This window comes from Callorhinus ursinus, unplaced genomic scaffold, assembly GCF_003265705.2.
Source record: "Callorhinus ursinus isolate GAN/ISIS: 27379988/994484 unplaced genomic scaffold, GSC_fseal_2.0 scaffold3, whole genome shotgun sequence".
Classification (NCBI taxonomy): domain Eukaryota; kingdom Metazoa; phylum Chordata; class Mammalia; order Carnivora; family Otariidae; genus Callorhinus; species Callorhinus ursinus.
This window is the reverse complement of record NW_027397065.1, coordinates 73,777,638-73,794,947: the sequence shown is the minus strand read 5'-3', so window position 1 is coordinate 73,794,947 and position 17,310 is coordinate 73,777,638. Positions and strand designations below refer to the sequence as shown.

The 17,310-nt window shown below is 34.3% G+C and overlaps 1 protein-coding gene across 4 annotated transcripts in view; it reads right to left on the bottom strand.

Annotated features, from left to right (window-relative positions):
• The window catches only part of CDH10 (cadherin 10), a 179,079-nt gene that overhangs the window by 106,195 nt on the left and 55,574 nt on the right, over positions 1 to 17,310 (bottom strand). For all 4 annotated transcript variants that reach the window (XM_025867446.2, XM_073887002.1, XM_073887008.1 and 1 more), the window contains exon 2: positions 9,915 to 10,270. In XM_025867446.2, the coding sequence (XP_025723231.1) occupies positions 9,915 to 10,145 (231 nt within the window). In that variant the 5' untranslated portion in view covers positions 10,146 to 10,270. The remainder of the gene's footprint in view (positions 1 to 9,914; positions 10,271 to 17,310) is intronic.

The window sequence follows — 17,310 nt, the reverse complement described above, 5'->3', positions numbered from 1 at the left end:
GTGGGAGTCTTAGTTTTAAATGAATACTCGATTTTACCATTCAAATTTTATACAAAGTGAACGCATTATCCATTCCATATATAAATTAAATAATAAATACATGACAGTATAAATTTGACATCTCTATAATATGGTAGAAATATCCCTGGGGTACCTGGGTGGCTCAGTTGGTTAGGCATCTGCCTTTGGCTCAGGTCATAATCCCAGGTCCTGGTATTGAGCCCCATGTCAGACTCCCTGCTCAGCAGGGGGTCTGCTTCTCCCTCTCCCTCTGCCCCTCCCCCTGCTCATGCTCTCTCTCTCTCTCTCTCAAATAAATAAAATCTTGAAAGAAAGAAAAAAGAAAGAAAGAAAGAAAGAAAAAGAAAGAAACAAAGAAACAAAGAAACAAAGAAACAAAAAGGAATATTCTTGTTACCTACACAATTTTAGTTTTCTGTTGATATCATTAAGAAAAGTCAGCTAACATACTCATCATTCTACGGCTTAAATAAGAATATAATTTTTTTTTGGTGAGGTAACACACACAATAATTAATAAAAATAAGAATGGTATAGGGACACCCGGGTGGCTCAGTTGGTTAAGCGACTGCCTTCAGCTCAGGTCATGATCCTCAAGTCCCAGGATCAAGTCCCGCATCAGCAGGGAGCCCGCTTCTCCCTCTGACCCTCGCCCCTCTCATGTGCTCTCTCTCTCTCTCAAATAAATAAATAAAATTAAAAAAAAATAAGAATGGTTTAATGAGGAGTAATAGGAGTTAGCATATACTCTGGAGTCATACTTTCTGGGTTAGAACTCCAGCTCTACAAGTTCCTTGATTGGTACCCATAGAAAACTTATTTAGACAATAAGGACATATTTTTCTTACTTGTAAATGAGAGATAATAAAAAGCTACCTGATGTGATTACTAGAATATTAAGTAATCATAAATAAAACAAATTTTATAATCATCATTATCAGGATATATCAGGGCATTTCAGATTATTATAAATTATATCATAAAACTATATGTAATAATATTTACACCATTTTTTGGTTCCAGAAGTATTTTAAATATTAGTGGAAGAAAGGTGTTGGTTGTTTTTAATTGTTTTATTTCTGTTGGTGATTTAAGTGAGAATACTCTTTTTGTTTGGTGATTATGATTATGTGTGATGCTGACTGTCAGTTTAATAGATATTTTCAATTCTAATGTTTTTAAATTTTTTTTAAGATTTATTTATTTATTTGAGACAGAGAGAGAGCACAGAGGGAGAGTGAGAGGGAGAAGCAGACTCCCCGCTGAGCAGGGAGCCCGACATGGAGCTCAATCCCAGGACCATGGGATCATGACCCAAGCCGAAGGCAGACGCTTACTCTACTGAGCCACCCAGGCGCCCCTTCAATTCTAATTTTTAATAAGGAAAGTGAGTGCATCTGTTGCGCACATTCACATCCTCTCTTTCTGTCCACATCATAATATCCTATCTCTAGCTCTTCATCATTTCAAAATATCTCTCACTCTTCACTTAATTTGTCTAATTGATTACATGCCTATGAGAAACTGTGTGTTGCCTTTTTCTGTCTAAACCAAAGCTATCTATCTGACTGCCATTTGTCTCAGATTATTAGAATAACTCTCTCCTTGGTCCACACTGTTTAATTTGTTACACTTGTCTTTCAGTTGCATTTGCTTTACACAACAAGATTAGTTACGTATTCCTTGGAGCTTTTTCTCTCATTTGGTCTGTATAATAATCCTAGTCTTGCTCCTCTTCCCCACCACCCAGCTTCTCCTTCTCTGCCTCTACCTCTCTGTTACTCGATTTTTAATCAAAAGTCATGTCCTTGTCTTTATTTTACCTCTTTATTGTTTCCCTTCAACTCAACCATCATGGATGCAGAAGCTCGGTCCATTCATGACTCACAACTCCATCCTTCTGCTCTGCTAGACTCAGAGTACTCAAACACATACATACAAACTAAATTTGGTGCTAGATTTGATGTAGGTCTGTGACAAAATTGGTGTCAAGGAAAATTGAAAAACTCAGTGGTCTCAGAGCTTTTTGGGGGGTACTTGGAAGACACAACACTGAACTGAGAAGTTCACTGATGGAATTTAAGCTAAACAGCAGCCAAAATAGGAAATGTTCCTCTAGAAAAATGTCTATAATAGTACATGTTCTTACTTGGTAGAATTTCCTACTTGGTAAAATAATTTTAGTACTGGGCTGAGAGTTAACATCTTAATTTAAAATTCTAAATTTAATAGTTTTATATAATCCATAAACACATAAAGTATGGTTTAAAATGTGAAGTTAGTGAAAGAATTTTACCTAAAGAGGGAATCTGAAATGTACATAAAATACCCTTTGCCTATGGTAGATTTGGGTTCTAAAGAGAGAACCAAAGGTGTGTATATCATAGTCCATCAAAATTACTGCTCCCTTTTCTTTTTCTTTTTTTTAAAGATTTATTTATTCATTTCAAAGCTAGAGAGAGAGCACATGAATGCGTTGGAGGGGGGCAGAGGGAGAGGGAGAGAAGTCGACCCCATTGAGCCAGAGTCCCCCACACACACATGGCTTGATCCCAGGACCCCAAGCTCATAACCTGAGCTGAAATCCAGAGTCAGATGCTTAAACAACTGAGCCACCGAGGGGCCCCTGCTCCCTTTCCTAAATTTAGTCCATCTACATGGAAACTTACATGTTCATACTGTTCTTTATTTTAGCTTTTAGTTACAATTATGAGAAGCCATGGAACAGTTACCCAATTAACATCACAATAATAATGGCAATAGTAATAATAATGATAATAAAACAAAATATCAAGGTTAAATAATATTCTTTAATAAAAAAGAATGTAAAAATGTAACTACATTATGTGAAAATTTAAGAATTCACTTCAGAAAATTTATTAAAGTGTCCCTTCCTTTTCATGTGTTCATAAGAAGCAACTGAGAATGTGAATATATGAATCTATACCCAAATATGAGACATTGATGAGCAAACACTAACATACCATACTACTTTTTCATTTTCTTTACTGAAAAGAACCTTATTCTTCAGTACAATGGGGACAAAATTTTAATTGAATACATAATTATGTATTGTCTCCAAGAAAGAAAATGAGAGGGCTTTGGTAGAAATTCATAATACCGTAATAATAATTTCCCATGCTTCATGACCATTACACATGCACCTGTTACTGATAAATTAAATTGAGATACTTTCTGCTGAGCAAATTTATGTGAGATTTAATACATTTTTTCATCTACAGAGATTTCTCTCAAGTTTTTGCTAAAAGTAATCGACTCAATTTTCACATAATCTTCATTATAAAATAATTATGTTTCTTAAAAGTTTATATTTGAAAAATGATGGGTCAAATATAATTTAAATTTTTATTTGAATTTGACTATTTTTCTGTAATAGGTAGTTTTTCAAAATTTATTTGGCACAGAAAAATTTTGAGTCATTCTGTGTATCAGTCTATTATTATTTTAATAATATCTACTTCTATCTACTTCCAAGTATTACTAGTCTTTGTGAATTCATTGGCCTAACATCACAGAAAAAAAATTAGAAAATAAATCCATAATTATCTTTTATCTAAAATATATTCCAATAAAAATAAGTTCAAGTGATATAACATAGGGAGGTAGATTTTAAAAGAGGCTATGTGACAACCTGAAGAAAAAGAGAAGCAGCAGCTTCTGTGGGGAGGGATTAATAAAATTGTGAACTTGAGACAGGAATATACAAAAGGAAGGCTTTGGTGGGAAACAATAGATCACAACATTCACAGCATTTCTGAGTTAGTAACTCAGAGGGGGAAACTCAAGGGTGAAAAGACAGAGAATGGGAGGGTAGACTTCCCACAAATCCCTCGAGGACAGTATGGCCAGTGGAGTGTGGTAAATGTGTTTAGGTGGTGAGTGTGTGTGTGTGTGTATGTGTGTGTATGTTTCAAGAAGGTTGTAAAATGAAGTCATGACATGTATATATGAATAATCTTGATATTTGGTAACACATCATGTAAATAACAACATGGAAGAGTGTAGTAAACATGTTATCACTACTATCAGTAAGAATTTATAAGTAAAAGGATGACTGTGGTTGTTATTTACATATGAGCATCCCACACTTAATTCTATTTAATTTATTTTTTTAACATTCAACGTTTGACATTTTGCTATTTTTGCTATATTTTGAAACTGCTAAAAGGGAGCCTATTTCCTCTTATTTTAAATGGGAAAAAACAGAATGCTCGCACATTGACTTAAACTCAAAACCAATTTCCTAAAAAATACAGTAAGACCTCTATAATACAAATAACATGCTATAATGTTAATATGTAAAATACTTAAACCTGTATTACCTGATCATCTAAAGTTTAATACGAATGAATATGGCTTCTCTGTGTGCTTATAAATCGTGGATATATATTCTTTTTGACAGCTTTTGTTATCTTCAAACCACCTATGTGTGGTTTTGAAGTTTTGTCTTCAATGCAAGTGTATCTGGAATGCAGTTCAATACCTTCCTAAATATTGCTTTGTTAATATATTATAGCAAGCTTTGAGAATGTAAGCATATTTTCCCCTATGTAAGTGCTGGCTGAAATATCATTGTATTGAAAGATATAAACACTGTATGCATTTTGAGAATTAAAAACCAAGAGGTGGTCTGCCTTGAAAACATTATCAAGGTTCTGCAGGGCATGCCCCTATTTAAAAAAGTTTTTATCGGGCGCCTGGGTGGCTCAGTTGGTTAAGCGACTGCCTTCGGCTCAGGTCATGATCCTGGAGCCCCGGGATTGAGTCCCGCATCAGGCTCCCTGCTCGGCAGGGAGTCTGCTTCTCCCTCTGACCCTCTTCCCTCTCGTACTATCTCTCATTCTCTCTCTCAAATAAATACATAAAATCTTTAAAAAATAAATAAATAAAAATGTTTTTATTACCCCTTGCTTGAGGATTAGTATAAAAAGTTCTTAGAAACTCTAATGCATATTTGCTTTATTTTGTAGTCTTTATGTATCAGGGAAATAATGCCTCTGTTCATCCAAAAGTCCAAGCGTCCCTTCATCAGGACGGTCTATAACCATCTAATCTAAAGGAATCTCTCCCAATGTTTATCAAATCATCCTGATTTATTTTCTTCCAGGACTTCAATTAATAAGGTCCAAATAGAAAAGAACTGTATACCACCATTAAAATCAGGTCTATATATATTGAACAGCTAAACAATTTTCTGTTGTCGTTTTTGTTTTTTAATGTAGGTCTTTTTGGTCCTGTTTGGATTTAAAAAAATATATATAGTCACCTGGAATTTTTAGTTTCAAGAACAATATCATTACAGTTATCAAAATATCCAACTATCTGAAGAGAACATTCAATGTCCATTAAAATGTTTGCAATTCCCTGAACTCTTATGTAGTGTAAGTTTCTCCACATACTCGATTCAGATCTGTTCACCCCAGGAAGACTGCAGTGGGGAGGTTGGGGCAGCTTCTTATCTCTAGCCTAGTTCCAACTACTCTATCTCCATTGTAACTAGGTTTGACTTGATTGTAACCATATGGCAATAAGGAACATGGTCTAATATGGTGGGCATACTTGGCATTTCTGGTATTCTGTTTAAAGTTGAGTTATTCTTTCATGGATCACATTTTTTTTCAGTTTTTGGAAGATTTCTCTTCTAGAAATCTGCAGTGAGCACCTTTATTGAGGCATTGTACATCAAAAGACCTCCAAAGAAATAAACAGATAAATAAAAAATAAAAGTACATACCTCGACTCTCCAATCTCAACTTTTAATAACATTGATTTATGTCATGTAAATCCCAAAACTGTTTTATTTCCACTTTAGTTACAAGTACTGTAGAGATAGAACATGGGGATATTTGGCACTTATTTTTCTATTCTTGGCTTTTGGGTTCTGTGCTCTATCAGAGATTAAAAGAGCCCATAACTTGCTGTTAGCTTTATTATTTTCCCTTCTATTAAAGGCAGATACTTTGTGAGCAGAGAAATTATATTTTTGCCACCGTATACTTAATAACAGAGTAGTAGTACCTGAGTAGTACACCTTCTAGATAGTTACTGAAAAAATGAATGTATACTTCATTCCTAGTAGCTTTGTGGAGCCCAAGTCTACAAAGAATGATGATCAAGAGGCTGGAGCCAAATGTATGCCTTAAGGATTAGAGAGGACATGAAGGAGAGGAGACCTTGAAAGAAATCTAAGTTTCAAAAAGCAAACAGTCATGGCAACTCTGCAAGGGAGAAATAAAATTATAACTGAGAGCAGATTCAAAAGCAGGAACCCAGATATAACTAAAGTAAAAATTGAACTGTTTGGGAAAATGTAAATGGGACTGGCAAATTAGGGCAGGATTTCTCTGTCTTGGCACTATTTACACTTACGAACCAGAAAATTCTACAAAAGTCTGTCCTGCACACTATAGGATTTTTAGCAGTATCCTTGGATTCTGCCAACTAGATGCCAGTAGCATCCCCCTTACCTGCCACCATCCGGTTGTTTTCATTATATCAAGAAATATAGAGAGTTACCCTAACTATTTTTAAGTTTTAACTTCCTGGAGTGAATTGTCTTACTATGCTGACTCAGAATCAGGTTTATTGTTACCCAAGTACATTATTAAATTTTTGGTGTTTGGGGACTTTTCTCAGTATCTGGTTTTGATTAAAAATCTAATTTTAACATGCTCTTCTCCACTTGGGAATAATTATATAAAATGCAGACAAAATTTTTGCAGTAAATAAAATTTGTATTTCTCTTAGAACTGTCTTTCTGTTACAGCTTAAAGTAAATTCAAGAGTATCTAGTTTAATATCATTATTTATTTTATTTGAATATTTGAAACCTAGAGATTCAAAATTATTTGTCCAGGGCAACTGAATTAGGCAGCAAGAAACTGTGATTAAAAGTTGTGCTTAAACTAATAAAAATAGTTTATAATCACAATGTTTCTCAAATCTTAAATTGGAAAACTGTAATACAACTATAGAAGGTTGCAAAAGGAAAGCAACATAGTACAGAATTAGATTACTTGAAGTTCAAGTTTTAAACCCCTTGCTATGGAAGGTAAAGTCAATTTTGTGATTATCTCACCGAGAAGGAAAAAAAAAAGAACTTACAACAAATATATTTCGGTTTAGAATGTATTTGATTGAATGATGTAGAGAAAATTTTGATCATTGAGAGCTGAACAAAGAAATGCTTTGAGTTCATTTTTGGTTGGCTTGGTTTCTTAATAACTCTGAGACAAACAGTGGTAGAAACAAGGTTATATTCTAGCTCCTCTGATTGTTGGTTATATGTTTTCCTAAGCTTCCCTTTGCTTTTACCCAATGAGAAGCAATTGGTTTTTCTCCCTGTTTTAACCTCTTAAGTAGTACTGGGCTTTTATCTGAGAAATTATATGCCATCCATTCTTTATTGAATTTGTTTGGCAAATTGTTTAGTATTTAATTTTTTTTAAAGATTACTTATATATTTGACAGAGAGAGAGTGCGCACCTGCAAGCAGGGGGAGTGGGAGAGGGAGAAGCAGGCTCCCTGCAGGGAGCCTGATGTGGGGCTAGATCCCAGGACCCTGAGATCATGACCTGAGCCTGAGCCAAAGGCAGACATTTAACTGACTGAGCCACCCAGGGGCCCCAAATAGTTTAGTATTAAAAAAAAAAAATGTCCTCCCTCTTCACACATGTACTTTCAGTCTTGTCCTCACACCATCAGTATGATTCTCTCTTCTCTGTTCTTATTCTAAGTTCCCCAAGTATTTCCCACCACAATGGGGTGTCTATCATCTTCCCATATGTCAAGTAATTAGAACATGTATTACTACTACATCTAAACTAACCTAGAGACATTGAATCACTTAGCATCAGTATAACATTCCTACTTTAAAGGTAGTAAAACCAGAAGTGAAATTTCCTAAGGAAAGGATGAATATATAATAAATTTATCGTAAGTACTATTGGAAAGAATATTTAGGGGATTTGAAATTTTTATACTCATCTTAATGTATGTTTATTAAAATATTGCACATTGCCTTTTTGACATATACAGATCTGTATGTTTACATCTAAATAAGGTTTTTAATTTGCTTTTATCAAGCAGAGTAAGGAAGAATAAAATTTGGGTTAGGTATCAAGATGCATATATCTCAAGTATTTATCAGCTTTAATTGCCCATAGGGATTTAAATTCTAGACTAGTTTTCCCCACCAAAGAGCCAAGTAGGACCAGATGATTCTGGGAATTCAACTCAGTGCAATGCAGGTCAATTCAACCAACTAAATATTAAGCCCTACTCAGAGAGCTAGAGACAAAGTGAAGTATGAAGTAAAGGTCTTTGATCTCAAGGTGTTGACATTCTTCTGGGAGAGAACAAATAAAAGTACATAAGAAGTCACTTGATTATCATATGAGAGTATATAATGTAATGGTAATTTTTCAGCACTTACTAAATCCTCATTAAAATGCACTAGATGATAGAAAACACATGCAAATAAGTCAAATAAGTGCTAGTTCAGGAAGAACCAAAGCAACCTATTATAGTTTCTTTGGTCTAGATTTCTGTTATTACATTTTCACATGCTTGCGTTCATAAACGAAAAGTTGCCTGTCACAGCAACCATAAAATTTACGTTAACCCTCTGATCTGAGGCATCCGTCAGATGAGACCTGTGATAAGTCTGGCTATAATGTGCTTTCTCATAAGCTTGCTCAGATTGCTGTTGCTTTTCCTTCTCCTTCTAGTCAACATAACATTTAACCTTTATTGTCATCTTTGTCATACTGCCAGACATTTAAAAAGGACTGAAATAATTGGAACATGAAAAAACATATCCAAGTGTTTTAAAATCAATGAAAAAATACTTCCAAAGAATTGTTTTAAAAATAGTTTTTCTTAGAGGATGAAAAGTTTTAGCACAATTTTAATCATTTGAACAAAGCTATTAAAGTTCAGGTTAACACAAAATTCTCCATCACGGTAATGTATCATAATTTTACAGTATTAACAAATGATGTATTAACATGTGATTATATTTATTTTTTTTGCTAGTGTATTTCTCTGTTTTCTTTGATATGTTTTCATATTGTCCATAAAAGTAACCATGACCATGAACATGAATTCTTTCTTAAGACTTATCTAACTTCTAGTACATTCAGATAGTGCTAAAAAAGAAAACCGAAAATGAATACCATGTAGTATATAGAAGTATTCATTGTTATTTTTCATTCTACTCCCAACCACAACTAATTTTTCTCACTAAATTTATAATCAAATAGGACGAAAACTTGTCTCTGTGCATATATGGCAAATAAGTAAACTACTTCTACCTGCTTGTCTTCTGTTTATTTTTCCTTTATATAAATGTGCCCATAGTGACACTTAAGAAAAACAAATAACACCCATATCTGGAATAAGTTTTCTTAAAAAAAAAAAAAGCTATTTTGGGGGGCCTTAGGTCATACTTTTAATGACATTTGCTTTTTCATTCTGTAGAACATTAAACAACCTTTAATTGTCTTTCCTTCCTTACTGAAATCAAGAGCAATGTGCACTATATATGTAGTCATTTTAAATGGCTATCTTGACATACAGTTTTCTATCATTGATTTCTAACTACAAATTCTAACAGTGCAATTTCTAGTACTTCTTTAGTCCATAAGGAAATGGACAGAATTAATTCTCGCAAATTCAATTTCTACTTTTATCATGCTGGATTTATGTATTCCACAGTTTTTCAAAAATATAATCTGTATTCCATAAACAATAATTGATTTAGGGATATTTAGAGAATCAAATTTCTTAGAACGATGATCTTAAAAATCTTCAAATTTTCCTAAAACATACAAGGAAAGAAGGTAGGTATTTGCCATTTCAATGTAGACTCACCTTGCCCACGTATTGATAATCAGATCCTGTATATTCTTCCAGTAAGAAAAACTGATTCCACATCCAACCACGTTTTTGACGATGCAGAATTTTGCCATCACTCCTAGGTACTCGTGCACCTAAAATTCTTTTCTGGGGTGTGGGAGTCCTTCTGAACATTATCTCTGGAGAACAGAAATGTGGCAGGCAGATCCAGAGTGGAAACAGTACCAAAAGTTGATATATTGTCATAGTTCACTTCTTGAAAATTTCCAACGTGGATGAAAAGAAAGCAGTCTTATTTTACTGGGTTGAATTTTACTGCGTTTCAACTGGTTTCCAACATCTCATCAACGTGTTGGACATGTTTCCAAAAGCTTCAAACAAACAAACAAATAAAAAAAAAAGTCAGTGGACAAATTTTGAATCTTATCTGTCACTTTAAACTTAAAGTGATAAAGATTAAGTAATAGCAACCAAAATATTTACTTTCCCTCTTTTATATAAAATAATGAGTAGTTTTGGGAGACATTGCTTGTCTAGTAACATGTCTAAGTTTATGAAAAGATAATGCTAAATAACTTCTTTCAAACAAATTCTAAGGAAGGGACATATTATGCTTTCATTTATTTTTTCTTTTGTCATAACAGTGTTCAAGAATTATAACATGTACATAAAGTGGAGATGTAGTTAATTTTGCATGTCAATTTTTTCAGAGTAACAACATATATGAAAACACTGAAAACAAAATAGTGACTTAAACTATAGAAAACATGTATCTGTTGTGCGCTGCAAGGATGTTTAAATGTTTTTTTATGTAATTATTTATTGTTTAGACTGGGGAGAGGGAGAGAGTGGAGGGGTGGGGGGCAGGGACATGTGATTTTATTTGGTTTTATTTTGCTAGCGTGTTTCTCTGTTTCCTGCTTCCTTCAGGTCTTTCTTGAAACCTCCCCTCATATTCCATATGTACGAATATACTACAAGTGCTTTATTTATTTATGGGGATATATCAGTCTCCCTGCTGTTTTGCTACTGTAATAAATGTCTTCAACAGGCTCTTGCACACAGATGATCAATAAACATTTAACTGAACGAATGAATACCCTGGAAGTTGATTCAAAAATCTGAGTACCATCCCCTTTTCTTTTTCTTTTTTTTAAAATATTTTATTTATTTATTTATTTGAGAAAGAATGAGATAGAGCATGAGAGAGGGGAGGGTCAGAGGGAGAAGCAGACTCCCTGCTCAGCAGGGAGCCCGATGCTGGACTCGATCCTGGGACTCCAGGATCATGATCTGGGCCGAAGGCAGTCGCTTAACCAACTGAGCCACCCAGGCACCCACCATCCCCTTTTCTATATAGTTATGCCTCAACATTTATGTATGGAAATACATATTTTGAAATCACAATTATTTTATTCTTCATTTATATTATTGCCAATCCTAACAATATTATTTTTATTTTAAAATCTTCCCTGTAGATTGTCTTTGTTTGTTTGTTTTCTGTTAGGCATGGATTTTATTTCAGAATCTGATAAAATACTTGTTATAAAAAAGTGGTTTGGGAGCCAAAAGGATTGAATTCCTCTCCTCTATAATGGCAATGCAGTCTAAGTACTCCAGCATTGACACTGACATTTATGCTTTCATCCACAACGATCTGTAAGCAGTCTGCTTACTGTTTTTGGTTTTGTTTCATTAAGAAGATTTAAAGGTTAATGCAAACATGCTTTACAAATAAGATTAATGGGAAAGCAGTATTTGAGTGTATTAAATGACAGTGGAGCTCTCAACAGCATTCAACATGACACATGTAAACTGTATTAAAAAAACAACGTCATGTAATGCTATACTTTGAGTATAGAAATTATCTGATACATAAAATGATTTCACATTACAAAGCACTGACTTTACAGAAACTTAAATTGATTGGATTCTAAGTAATAGGAACATTTACCAAAACAGTATCTTGTCTTTTTATGTAACGGGGCATGACGGATGGTATTCTCCAGACACGCACACTGTTCCTAAGAGTTAGAAGAAAGTATGTCATTCATGAGTATCTGCTCTTTTCTGTAAAAGCTTTAACATTTATTGAAGGAACAGTCATTTTCATCTCTCTTTTTTTATTTTAAAAATATATTTCAACACCTATATGATATATTGGTGATCATTTTTAATGCAATTATAACATTATCTATAATTTTAAAAGTGTAAGGACCGGGCGCCTGGGTGGCTCAGTTGGTTAAGCGACTGCCTTCGGCTCAGGTCATGATCCTGGAGTCCCGGGATCAAGTCCCGCATCGGGCTCCCTGCTCACCAGGGAGTCTGCTTCTCCCTCTGACCCTCCCCCCATCTCATGTGCTTTCTCTCTCATTCTCTCTGTCTCTCAAATAAATAAATAAAATTAAAAATAAATAAATAAATAAATAAATAAATAAAAGTGTAAGGACCAATATTTGGGGAAAGAGTAGGGGAGATGCTACCTATAAGAGTTGTTGGTAAAGAACTGGAGCTCCACATGTGCACGGGATCTTTATTTTTTCATCATTGGTCTAGTTTCTATTATTTAATGATAAGTTACCTGAAGGGTCTATTGTAAAATGCATTATTTAATACTGATTTAATATCATTAAAATATGTTTAAAATATAGTTTACATAAATATTATTTGATAAAACCACTGCAAACAATGACAAGATTAAGTAAAATTTTAAAAAGCAAAAGTTTTTAATTTTGATTATTTTGATTTATGATTTTTTTTTCTTTAGTACCTTGGGCTTTTGGTCCCATATCTAAAATCTTTGCCTATCTGATGGTCAAGAAATTTTATCTCTTATGTTTTGGTTAGCCTGGTGATGGGTATTAAAGAGGGCACGTTCTGCATGGAGCACTGGGTGTTATACCCAAACAATAAATCATGGAACACTACATCAAAAACTAATGATGTAATGTATGGTGATTAACACAACAATAAAATTTTAAAAATATGTTTTCTTTTCAAAGTTTTATAGTCTTAGTTGTTACATTTAGGTCTATGATCCAACTTAAATCAAGTTTTGTATATGATGTGAGATATGAATTGAAGTTTTTTGTTTTGCTTATGAATATTCAGTCGTCCAAGCTCCATTTGTTGAAAAGTCCATTCTTTCTCCACTTTGTGCTTTAGTCAAAAATCAGTTTGTCTACATATGTATGTGTGGGTCTATTTTTAGGCTCTCTAGTTTACTACATTCATCTATTTGTCCATATTTATACCAATAGCACACTGTCTTGGTTACTGTAATTTATTATTTTTTTAAAGATTTTATTTATTTATCTGAGAGAGAGAGTGCCTGCACAAGCAGGGGGAGCAGCAGAGGGAGAGGGAGAAGCAGGCTCCCCACTGAGCAGGGAGCCTAATGCAAGACCTGGGATCATGACCTGATCCCAAGGCAGACGCTCAACGGACTGAGCCACCCAGATTACTGGAATTTATAAGTCCTGAAATCAGATAATGTTAGTCCTTCAACTTTGCTCCTCTTTTAATGTGTGTGTGTGTGTGTGTGTGTGTGTGTGTGTGTGTGTGTGTTGTTATTTTAGGTGTTTTGCCTTTTATATTTAAATTTTGTAATTACCTCAGGGAGCCTGGGTGGCTCAGTCAGTTAAACAGTTAAAAGTCTGCCTTGGCTAAGGTCATGATCTTGGGGTCCTGGCAACATTGATTCTTCTGACCTATAAACCCTGTATATCTCTATGTTGATGAGTTCATCTCAATAATGTTTTATAGATTTCAGTACACAAATATTGCTCACTTTTTGTGAAATATAACCCTAATATTTTCATATTTTGTTGCTATATTTTTATTCTTAAACTACTTTATTTGAGATATGATTGAGATACAAAGTTATACATGTTTAACATACACAACTTGATGAGTTTGAACACTGTAAAATGCATTATTTAATACTGATTTAAGATCATTAAGATATGCCTAAAATATATTTTAAGAAAAAAAAGACAAGCCAGAAATGTTGAATAACAGATCGCAAATCATATTTGATTATAGACTTACATGTAGAATATACAAAGAATGCTCAAAATCCCAAAAATCAAAAGGCACAAAGCCCAATAAATAAATGGGGAAAATAGTTGAACTGACACTTTACCTAAAAATATAGAAAGCAAAAAAGTACATGAAAACATATCTAACACTGTACATTATTTGAGAAAAATAAATTAAAATGACTATTAAGTGTTAGGATGTGGAGGAAGTAGTACTCTTTACACTACTGATGGGAATATAAAATGGTACAATCTCCTTGGATGACAATGTGGTAGGTTGAATAATGGCCCTTCAAAGATGTTCACATTCTAACCCCTGGAACCTGTGGACCCTGTGAATATATTACTTTATAAGGTAAAAGGGACTTTGCAGATGGTATTAATTGCAAGACTGTAGAGATTCAGGAGAGTCCTCTGGATCATTCAGGTGGGATCACTGTAATCAAAGGATCTTTTTAAGAGGAAGGCAGGAGGATCAGAGTCAATAGCATGAGATAAGATTAAAGCGGTCAAGAGTGTCTTGAGCAAGAGGGCAGGAGCCAGAATGCAGGAAGCCTAGAAGCTTTAAAAAAAAAAAAAAGGAAAGCAGTGGATTCTCTTCTAGAGCCTCCAGATGGAACACAGCCCCTTGGACAACCTAATTTTAGACTTTTGGCCTCTAGATATGCAATAGATAAATCTATGTTGTGGTAAGACACTCAGTTTGTGGTAAGTTGTTACAGCAGCAATAGGATTGGCAGATGCTTAAAATTGTAAAAATACATATCTACAGTATAATCCAGTCTTCTGCTCCCAGATATTTTTTAAAAGAGGAATGAAAGCATATGCTCATCTAAAACCTTATATATGAGGGGTGCCTGGGTGGCTCAAGTCAGTTGAGTGTCCGACTTTTGGTTTTGGCTCAGGTCATGATCTCATGGGTTGTGAGATCAAGCTCCCTGCACCCTAAGTTGGGCTCCAAGCTCAGTGGGGAGTCTCCTTGGAGATTCCCTCTCTCTGCCTCTCCCCTCCTCAAATAAACAAATAAATCTTTAAAAATTTGTATATGAATGTTTATAGAAATTTATGGATAATAGCAACAAACCTGGAAATAAACCAAACGTTATAGGTGAATGGATAAACAAATTATAGTATATCTGTACAACAGAATGTTACTAAGCAATAAAAAAGAATGATTATTTTTGTTCCACAAGTAAGGAGCTTGAAGTTACCACTCCAACCTAACAACAAAATGCTGAACAGACTGAAAAATCAGCAACTCTTCTGGATCCATAAGATCCATAGAAGGATTCTGGGCAAACCAGTACTCCTGAGATTGGAGAGACAGAGATGAATAAAGGAAACAAGACTTACCAGCAGAGACTCAAGAGCAGAAACCATTTTGGAACCATTGTATAGGAAATCTGAACTGTAACTGACAAATTACTGGAGGCTTAGTGCACACAACTCTGAAAATTAAAAACTCCAGGGGCATCCAGTGATGGGGCTGGGCCTCCTCAATATTATGAGATTTACCTGCAGGAGCTTGACCAGATTCCTCTAGTAAAATCTGAGAAAAATCCCCTATGCTCTCAACAAACATTTTGAAATGCCCAGATCACTCTGTTCCTAACAAGGTCTGCCCTCAGGGAAAACTAGTTAACCAGAGCCTACTTTACTGGAGTATTATCCAAAGCCTAATTGACCTGGGGGAAGGGAAATATATGGTTTAGTCCTATCTAGCCATCATGTTTCACCTACAGAAGGAAAAAACAGGAATGTTTGTGAAGTTCACAATCCAAGGGCATAGACTCACTAAATGAGAGTATTAATCACAGGCTATAAAATGCTTCCCCGACCCTACACTTAACCCAACACATTACTATAGAACTATTCACAGCAATTCCATTTCCCCATATATGTCCAGCTATCAAAAAAAAAAAAAAAAATACAAGGCATACCAAAAGGCAAAGAAGCACAAACTGAAGAGATACAGCAAACATCAGAATCAGACATGGCAGGACTGTTGGAATTATCAGAGTTGGAATTTAAAGCAAATATGATTAATACGTTAGGTGTTCTGATTAATAAAGTAGATAGCATATAAGAACAGATGAGCAGCGTAAGCAGAGAGAAATCCTAAGAAAGAACTAAAATGAAATGCAAGAGGTAAAAAACACTGTAATGCAAATGAAAAAGGCCTTTGATAGGCTCATTAGTAGACTGGACAAGGCTGAGAAAAGAATCTCTGATCAAGAGGATATAGCAGTAAATCCCCAACAATCTTATATATTCATCCTTATATATTTGTCCAAAACTTTAGAATATATAAGACCAAGATTGAACCCTAAGGTAAACTATGGACATTAGCAAATATGATGTGTCAATGTAGGTCCATCCTTGGTGGAAAAAAAAATATGTATATATATATATACCATTCTGGTAAGTGATGTTGATAATGGGAGAGACTATAAATGTGTGGGGGCAGTGGGTATATGAGAAATCTCTGTACCTTCCTCTTAAATTTCTTAGAAACCTAAAAATGCTGTAAAAAAAAAGAACAATTCATAAACACACACAAAATGAAAATAGGAAATTATATGAAACAGTTAATTTGTCCAATTAACTAATTAATTAATTAACAGTTAATTCTTCCTAGTTATGTTTTATGTAGTCCCAGTTATTAGCATTTTTAAATATTGCTCCTTCATTATCAATACCACAAATAATTACTCTTCCACTAACCTGATTCAAAATACAGAACATCTTTTTTTTTTTTTTTTTTTAATTTATTTGACAGAGAGAGACACAGCGAGAGAGGGAACACAAGCAGGGGGAGTGGGAGAGGGAGAAGCAGGCTTCTCACAGAGCAGGGAGCCTGATGAGAGGCTTGATCCCAGGGCCCTGGGATCATGACCTGAGCCAAAGGCAGACGCTTAACGACTGAGCCACCCAGGCGCCCCTACAGAACATGTTTGACACTTCCATTAAATTAAGTACATCTTTACAGTTCATTGCAGTGTCTGGAACCAGGTGATATTTTAAAAATATATATATTACATTATTTCTAATTGTTTATTTCAAGTTTGACATGTAACTTTTTACATATATACACTGCTCCCTCACTAATATATAATCCCAAATCATGTCTAGGTATTTATACTTTATTGAATTTCCCTCACTAGTGAATTGTTGTTTTGAATATATAGGTGCTAACTGAACATTTCTTGAATTAAGTAATAAATATGTTATAAAAGAGTTTTTCTGAATAGATTGGATTATTTATGATGAAAAATAAAAGCTAAATTTTAGAATATGAAAATGATCATGTAAGGGAACGATGCTTATTTGAAATTGTAAACAGAATTATAATTAGAAGGAATCAGGTGAGT